The sequence below is a fragment of the Scardinius erythrophthalmus genome, assembly GCF_964197995.2.
Source record: "Scardinius erythrophthalmus genome assembly, chromosome: 13".
NCBI lineage: Eukaryota > Metazoa > Chordata > Actinopteri > Cypriniformes > Leuciscidae > Scardinius > Scardinius erythrophthalmus.
The window spans coordinates 1,035,339-1,044,702 of NC_138233.1; the positions used below are offsets into that span (position 1 = coordinate 1,035,339).

General features: G+C 41.2%; 1 protein-coding gene across 1 annotated transcript; it reads left to right on the forward strand.

The window, feature by feature from the left end:
* Positions 1-1,216: 1,216 nt before the first annotated feature.
* Positions 1,217-7,880, forward strand: LOC308700337 (uncharacterized protein). The gene is made up of 4 exons (XM_081381932.1): positions 1,217-1,339; positions 1,729-2,453; positions 2,602-2,813; positions 4,382-7,880. Exons 2-4 carry the CDS (start codon positions 1,743-1,745, stop codon positions 5,424-5,426), a joined length of 1,968 nt encoding a protein of 655 aa, XP_081238058.1. The 5' UTR covers positions 1,217-1,339; positions 1,729-1,742; the 3' UTR covers positions 5,427-7,880.
* The last annotated feature ends 1,484 nt before the right edge of the window (positions 7,881-9,364 follow it).

Consider the following 9,364-nt stretch of genomic DNA (forward strand, 5'->3'; position numbering starts at 1 on the left):
TAGATGAGGACTTTTCGGCGGAGATCCCACCCGATAGTAGCCTCATGCTTACTATCGGGCTTGACCTTTTACCGGGCAGTTGTTAGCAAAGTGTCCCGCTCCCCCGCAGTACAGGCAAAGGCCAAGGGATCTCCGCCTCTCCCTTTCCTCCCGGGAAAGTCGAGCTCGACCCACCTGCATGGGCTCGGGATCGGAGGGACCGGCCGCGTCCATGCCACTGGACCACTGATGTTCCACCCCCCCACGAGGCAGGCTGGGTGGAGCGCGTGGTCCGACCCGGGCTAGTCGGGCGTCCACCCTCAGCGCCAGATCGATGAGTCCATTCAGTGAGGGGGGTAGGTCCAGGGCGTAGATCTCCCTCTGGACGCGGTCGGCCAGCCCATGCAGGAACCTATCCCACTGCGCTTCCTCGTTCCAGCGACACTCGGCCGCCAGGGTCTTGAACTCAATGGCATAATCTGAAACAGATCGTTCTCCCTGGCGTAGATCAGACAAGACCCTGGCAGCCTCTCTTCCCGCGACCGCGCGGTCGAAAACTCTTCTCATCTCCGAAGAGAGCTCCTGGAACGAGGAACAGCATGGTTCTTGGTTCTCCCACACCGCCGTCCCCCATAGTGCCGCCCTCCCAGTCAGTAGAGTGAGTACGAATGCCACCTTCGTCTCCTCTCTCTCAAATGTCCGGGGCTGAAGTGCAAAATGCATGCCGCATCGAGTCAAAAACGGCCGGCAAAAGTTAGGCTCACCAGAGTATGGCTCAGGAGTCGGAAGGCGAGGTTCCGACTGGGAGGCGGGCATCGGTGGTGTGGGAGGGACGGGCGGTGCGGCTGGCGCAGCGGGAGGTTGCAGCTGTTGAAAACGCTGGGTCAGCTCGGACACCTGCGTGACGAGAGCCTGAATCGCGCGCGCCGCTTCCCCTTGATGACGGTCCTGAGCGTCCATCCTTTGAATACTTGCACGAACAAAGTCATCCATTGTTGCGGCGGCGGCACCTGCTGCTTCCATGGATTGGTCGGATTGTTCTGTCATGGTCGGACAAAACTGGAAACAGTTGCAGGTTCTCAAAAGTGTTTATTAAGCTCAAAAGGGTCAGACAAATAGTTCAGAACAACGGAGGGCGGCGACTCAGGCTCGTGCAGGGACTTGATGGTCTGTGGTGCGCTGGTGCTGTGACGGTGATGAATCCCGATCCCGGTGCTGGAGTGCGGTGAGCCCAATGACAAAGAACAGGAACGGCAGGAAGACACGGCAGGCGAACAAAGACACGGCAACTCCACAGGAAACACAGACACGGCAATCACAGGACCTCAACAAACAATCCGACACTGGAACAGAGAATGGTGTGAGTATATATAGGGAATGGCAATGAACAGCAGCTGTGAACAGTGATTGATGATGATGATGATCAGCTGGAGCGCTGACAGACACGTGAGCGGGACAACGCCCACTCACACATAAACAACAACGACACGAGGCAAGAAGGAAACAATGCATTCAACAACCGTGACAATTTTTCCTACTTAGTTTCCTACTATAGACTTTGCTAATTGTTGTCTGAGTACAGTACTATAGTTGTAGAGCATTTTGCGAATCGTGAATGATTTTGTGTCTATGTGGCTCAGAGCAAAATCTACAATCTGTAGAATTAAATAACATCAGGCATGCATTACTGTAAACTTTAGATGATATATTGTGCTATTTGAATAAATATGTAATTTTCTCTCTTCACAGATCCTGCTCTAATCATGGAGGCAGCAGATAAGTTATGTGATGAGCTCTTCCACTGGCTGGAGAACCGAAAGGAATGTGCAGGAAAGCTGGAGAAACTGGCGCAAAAGCTGGAAGATGTTCCTCAGGGCAGCAACATCGCTGTGGGGGTCGGAGGAGCTGCCGCAACTGTGGCCTCAATATTTGGAGCAGCGCTTGCTTTGACAAGAGATCAGACAAAAGATAAGGCCACCCCACTAGAGGTTGCTGCAGTAGTAGGCACTCTAGCGGGCGCTGCAGCCAGTGCCATTTCCACATTGGTAGAGACAATAATCACCAGCAGTGCCTTTAAAAAAGCTATTAAATTAATTAAAGAAGATGAGAAGGTTGGCACGAACATTCAGAAGCAACTGCGAGATCTGAAGGACAGGTGTGGAGAAACACTGAAGGCCAGGTGTGGAGGAGCGCCCCTCGGGACTCATGCTGATGAGCTGGACTGTGAGGTCACCACTCTACTTATGTTTGCTCTGGCCAGAAGGAGTAATACTCCCGTATCCCTAGACTTGCTCAGAGATTTCAACAGGGCCACGTTCTTTCATCACATGACACCTGGTGGACTGGATCCAGCCGAGGCCTCAGACTTTATTTTCCAAGCTCTGGGCACTGTTAATTTTTTAGTGTTGGGCAAAGAAATGGTGAAGAACATCGAACTCATTGGCATTAAAGCTGCTGCTAAAGCAGGATCAGAGGTATCAGCTTTCTTTCCTCAAGTATCCCATTTTAAGAAACTTTTGATATTGAAATTCTCTTGCAGTGACTATTCAAGAGTAGAAAATGAAATATTCACTGCATTGCTCTTATGTTAGACTGATTTTGTGATTGTGTCTTTTCTTCTAGGCACTGGTTGCGACTGGTTTCGGCATGTCTCTGTACGACCTGATTGTGAAGAGTGAAGAACAAGTAAAGGGCGATCGGGTCACGGAGGCCAGCGAGTTCCTATGGGATTCAGCCAGGGAAATACTGGAAGACCAACAAGAGCTAAAGGGACAGCTGGATGAAATGCAGCATTGTAACGTCTCGCTGGTTAAAAAACAGTCCAAGCTTCCGAGGTACTGATGTCCATTTTTTGTTTATTGAAGAGACACCGTGAAAACTAGACACAAAAGGAAAACAAACCATAATTTTACACACAACACCACTACGGACACAAAACCAAACATAATATACAAAACATTAACACTTTTACCGTATTCGCCTGGTAACCAGCAGTAGATTAAGGGTGTATTCACACCTGCCTTGTTTGGTTCGATTGAATCGAACTCAAGTTCGTTTCCCCCCTTGGTGTGGACCTTTTGGGCAGGTGTGAATACAGCAATCGAACTCGGGTGCGGACCAAACAATCGAACCGAGACCCAGCTGAAGAGGTGGTCTCGGTACGGTTCCAAACGAACCCTGGTACGGTTTGTTTATGGTGTGAACATGAACCGACCCAATTGTAGAAAACGGCGCCTTTTTATTTGACTGCTCTTATGAGGATACTTTACAAAACGGACATTTTGGCATAATGGTGTGTGTTCGTTCAAGCGCGAAAGAGAAAGAGAATTCCGGCGCGCTGTCTGTGCGTACGATACTGTTGCGCGTCGTGTGTGCATTTGGACATTCACAGACAGAGCGTTCTCTTTTGTCTTATCGCGCTTAAATGGTTTAAAAGCATGTTCTCTCCGCCGGAACCGTCTTGCAGCACATCGTCGTCTTCTCTAAATCCTAATTACAACATCGTATAGATGACATTGTGTTTCCCTGCTTGAGAATTCTTTTTTTATTTTATTTCTTTATTTAAAAGGGACAGCGCACATTAATCAAAATGAGGACAAAGTCCAAAATGTAAATGTGCCAGATTTAGCCATACAGGCTAATTTTCATCTGCAGTCTCTACTTGATGGTTAAGAGAAAACAATAAATACACTACAACAATACAATAAATAGCCTACAAGTAAGAATAACACCACTATTCCCGATCAGGACAACTGGCCGGTTGATGAAAAAAAAAAAAAAAATTCCTGTCCAATGAATGGACGACCTTAGCACACGTGTGGTTTTGTTTAAAAATTTTGGTTCACTTGCAAAAAGAGCAGTGTGAAAGCGAACCATACCAAACAAAAAAAATCAACATTGTATTTGGTCCGGACCAAAGCAAGTGAACTATCGGACTTTACTGGTGTGAATACACCCTAAATCAGGAGCACTAACGTGTATCTGAATTCACCTCTCATCATTCAGCTGACGCTAACACGTCCAGGTGGAATAAATCAGCACGGGTCACATGACACTCAACTTAAATAAGCTAAATAATAATAATAAAGTACAAATGGCAAACCAAATTATGAAATTATCACAATACACAGAGATACACATTTAAACTATAAAGTAAAAAAAAATAAACATTAACCACCGAAATCACCAAGATGTCATAACCCACAGCTGACCTTCCAGCGTCAGCTACAACTATGATATATATATATATATATATATATATATATATATATATATATATATATATATATATATATATATATTTTTTTTTTTTTTTTTTGTATTTGTCTGAGATTGTACAGTACTGCAATAATGAAGGTCTGAGGTAACTGACTGACTGACTGTATAACTTTTCTCATTACAGAGAAATCATCCAAAAATTGGTCCAAATGAAGGGGATCATCGAGAACTTGGGGGAATATTCTCTCAGCATGGATGAAAATGGACAGAGAATAATTAATTATATCAAAGGAACCTGTACAGACAACACAGTTGTCTCCTGGCTTAAGGGATCACCTCATCAGGTTGAATTTGTGAATCTTCTACGATTTTTCCAGAAGAGGTTGACCGATACTGAGTATTTGACGTCGTCTGGCAGAGGTCACATACACATTGTGTTTGTGGCTCATGGCGGTATTGTCGACCAGTTTATGCCAGCAGGAGGACTGGTGCCCAGACCTTACATCAGAGACACCATTCTCTACTCTCCGTGGAACTGCTCTATTGACGCCGATGCTGCATGTGCAATTGCTCAGGGTTTCATTGAAGTGAGAGACAGAGAGTTTTACAATGAAAGAAGTATGGCTTACTGTCGGCCGATTCCTTTAAGAAATCGCTGGAACAGCATGCGAAGATCTCTCCACGACATCCCAGAGATCCTTCTATCCCCTGTGACCCCTAAAGAAGAAAGAGCATGGGCCCTTTTTCAGCAGTTTTGGATGAATAGAGTGGAACTAGAAAAACGTGTTATTATTCCATATCTTGTCCCAAAATGTTTGGTAAATGCATTCGGAGAGATCCCCCTGTACATGCTCATATTTGTGACATCATTTTTACTCATGTTCTATGGTAAAACAGCTACTGTGCACCTGGCGGCTGGTTTGGGCCGAGGCAGAGGAACTCCATCAAGTTCAGAAGAGAGGGAAAGACAAGAGAGGGAAAGACAAGAGAGGGAAAGACAAGAGAGGGAAAGACAACAGAGGGAAAGACCAGCATGGTTCAGACTAGAGGGGGTAAGACAAGCGTGGGAAAGACTACAGAGCACAAGTCAACAGAGGGTAAGAAAAAAGTGGCGAGCACAGTATGCCTACACAAGTGATGGAACCTGGATGTCTGTGAAGATGGATAACAGGAACGTGGACCTTGTGTTATACAGAGCCTTAAGATTATTGTTGAACACAAACCTCTAGATAAATCAGCTGAACGGCCTCTGGGTCAGTCCTGATATGTAGTAAATACAGGGCTGGAGAGCGACCCGTGTGTTTATATATATCTAAAATATATAGTTCTAAAAAATCATTCTCGGTATTAAAGAATATGAGAGTTCACACCACAACTATAGCGATAACGATAGAGAGAAACAATATCGTTGGAATCACTTTGAGAAAGATTTTATTCAGCTGATGAACGATAAAAACATTGGCAGCCAATCAGAATCCAGCGTGCTGTGACGAGCTCGAGCATTTAAAGAGACAGACAAGCTTATAATAAACAGAACGATATCGCCCTCTGGTGTAGACGCTGATATAGTTACAGTTATTGTTCTTGGTGTGAATGGGCCCTTACACCCTTCTATGACAACAATTATACACTAACAAACTAATTATAAATCATTTGCAAACTATTAGTTTATTCATAGATTATTAATAGTATCGCTAACACATAAACAGACTATACACAAATAGTGAGTTCTTCATTCATTGTTACTGTAATAAACCGTATTTTTTTATTAGCTCATATGTAAAGACATAGATAATGTTTTTTTTATCCTTTGTTAAGAACTTGTATCTGATGTATTTTAAACCATATATTAAAGGAGTTGTTAATATTCATCAAAACATTAAGAAGTCATTAAATCACGGTAAATAAATGCTCTCGTATAAAGAGAATTGATGCAAATTTAAGGCTTGATCAGTGTCTAAAGAAACACTTTTCATGGAATAATGAATAATAACGGTAGGTTTAAAGCTCATAATTATGTGTCCTCTTTTTATTCCTTTAATTACATTTGAAATCAATTGTAATCAATGTCTTATTCTTTGTTTTTCTTATTTCTTATTCTTATTACATTCTTTGTTGTAAATCGTTTCTTAAAGCACGTTGAATTACCATTGTGTATGAAGTGGGCTATATTAACAAACTTGTCTTGCCTTGACTTTTGTGTGACTTAATCTAAAGTGTGAAATATTTAGCCCTATAAAACATGTATTAAGTGTAGCCCAGATGGGATTTTATATGCGAATAGAAATACAGACAGCAAGGGGTTAAAAAGTTGGTTTTAAGCTACTAGCATTCACATGCGTTTTTACACCCTAACTTGCTTGTGCTAAAATACCCACTTATTTTTATTTTATTGTTTTCTGATTGGGTAAATTACAGCGTTGATAATTCATGAGGGGGCGGGGCTTGAGAGAAGTGAGCGCATTTGCAGCTATGCGAGGTGAAAATGAAAGGAACTTGCAATCCGCTTACTTCTTTTAAAAAATAGGATAAAGTACACCCAGTTAATATGGATGACCAATCGTTGTGCTTTTCTGGGATGCTTGTCTAATGGTTTGAAGGTACATTTTCAGTTTTTTTATGTTTAATATTGTCTGTATTCAATATAGCTAACTACTGAGGTAAATGCTAATCGCGAATTGCATATTAGCATACATTTAGTGACTGTTAAAGTGTGTGTAGTGATGGCAAAATGAGGCTTCCTGAACCACTGAGACCTCGCAGCCCATTGCTTCAGCCAAAGGTCCATTACTCGAAGCTTCATTCAGCATTGCTCACTAGTGACACCTAGCTACTGTGCAAAGAAATAGCACACAAATTAATTAATTCTGAACCCGTTTTATTCAAGTAGAGGTAACTGCAGGCTGGAGGAATGGGCGTGCCAGGAGGTCGGAAAGGAATGGGGCGTGCCAAGGTCTTTACAATTGGACGCGAAAGCTTCCTGATCCGCACAACAGCGAGCCATAAACTTAATCACTATTGGCCAACAAATAATTATACAAGACCAAATACATTTATTTCACTGTAAAAATAGCAATAATGATATTGGGAATACATTCAAAAGTATGTTAACTTCGAAACCTTCTGTATGGCGCGGGTTACATGACGTCATCATCACCGCGACTTTTTTAGGATCAATCATTAAAAAACATTCATACTGTTTGTGATAAATGCACTTTTTGTAACACATCACTTGAAGATATTGAACATTTATTTTTGTTTTGCCCTTTTTCTATTTCTTTTTGGACTGACTTTAAAATAGATATGACAAACAAATTTGTCTTAATTTAGAACCTCATGACATTTTACTTTGTTTCCAAAACCTATATTTTTCTGAAAAACAAAATTATATAATTACATTTTGGCGAAGTTTTATATTCATAAGACAAAAATAACTCAAAAGAAACCCTCCTATATTACCTTTTATAACACTGATCTCACAGTATACTTTTAAACCCTTTCACACATGAGATCGCAAAACAAAAAGTTTTAGAAAATATCTATAACTGCCTTGATACTTTTGTATTTATTTGTATTATGTTCATTTTATACTTCAGTTGTTATTGTTATTCTCTGGTTTACACATTTTGAGCTGTATTTACAATGCCTTGTATTCATCTTTTTTTATTGCATTATACTTGAAATCTCTGTACTTGAACAAAATAATAAAAAAAAAAAATAATTTTTTAAAAATGATTATTTTAAAGATAAAAATGTCTCCTAACACTATTAAAGTCATACTAGTTTTGTACTTTCATTTAAAGTACATACAAACTAAAAGTAATGTTATTTGTATAATTGTACAGCAAATGTTTTTGCTGTATAAAGGCATACATGTTTGATCAAACACTCACCATATAATTATAAAATGAAGTAAAAACGGTTTAATAAACTTCTTTTAAGTGTCATTAATCAATTAAGCAAAACAAACACCATTTTATCCAAAAATCATTTATTTAGTTGTCATTTTTACAATTAATTTTTTGAAACGTCAACTGAATTTGTCATCAAATTGTGTTCTTGTGTTCTAAGTCAAAACTCATTCCTTCACTGATTCACACTATAATAGCAGTCCATAGAACAGAAGCCATCAAACTCTCTCTCTGAACAGAACGCAGTGAAGACCCGCTTCTGTCCACTGCCGCAATATCCAGTGGTGCTTTTGTAGAGGAATCCACAGGCATCACACCTGGTGAGCTTAAGCTCCACCCTATATTCCTCCCTCACATCCGGATTGACTGACTTCCAGTCAACGATACCTACAAGATAAAAGAAAAAAATAATTTTTAATGCAAAAAAAATAATTTAATATATTAGCTTAACTTGTTCATTTCATAAAGTAATACTTATACATACTGTCCAGCCAAGCAAAGTGAGCTTTTTTAAGAAAACCTGGATGGTGGACTGTTTCATTGAACTTTTTGCACACTAGTGACAGAGTGTGAAAGGCTTTGTCTCCTTCTTCATAAGCAACATCAAGAAGAATGTGACTGAGCACCTCTGGTGGTAGCTGGAAATAAAAAATATGGAAAAACTATTTTAAAACATTACTTACATTTTTTTTTAAAGAAATAATATTCAACAGTACATCAGCAAGGCCTCCTGTTGGGTCCATGGCTGAAGAGAGAGAGAGAGAGAGAGAGAGAGAGAGAGAGAGAGAGAGAGAGAGAGAGAGAGAGAGAGAGAGAGAGAGAGAGAGAGAGAGAGAGAGAGAGAGATTACAAAATGCTAAAATGTCATTTCTTTAAATTTATATTATAATTAGAATTTACCCTGAGTCTTCAAGTGAAAGTGAAAGTGAAAGTGACACGTGACGGCCAAGTATGGTAACCCATACTTGGAATTTGACCTCTGCATTTAACCCATCCAAGTTAATGCACACACATTAGGAGCAGAGTAGTGAGTTGTTAACACACACACACTGCAAACGTGGATACACACACCCAGAGCAGCGGGCAGCCTTTGTATGGCGCCCGGGGAGCGATTAGGGGTTAGGTGCCTTGCTCAAGGGCACCTCAGTCATTTCCCACCGGTTCTGGAATCGAACCAGCAACCTTTGGGTTACCAGTCCAACTCCCTAACCACTAGTCCTTGACTGCCCCTTAAGTAGCAGTACACACCACCATTT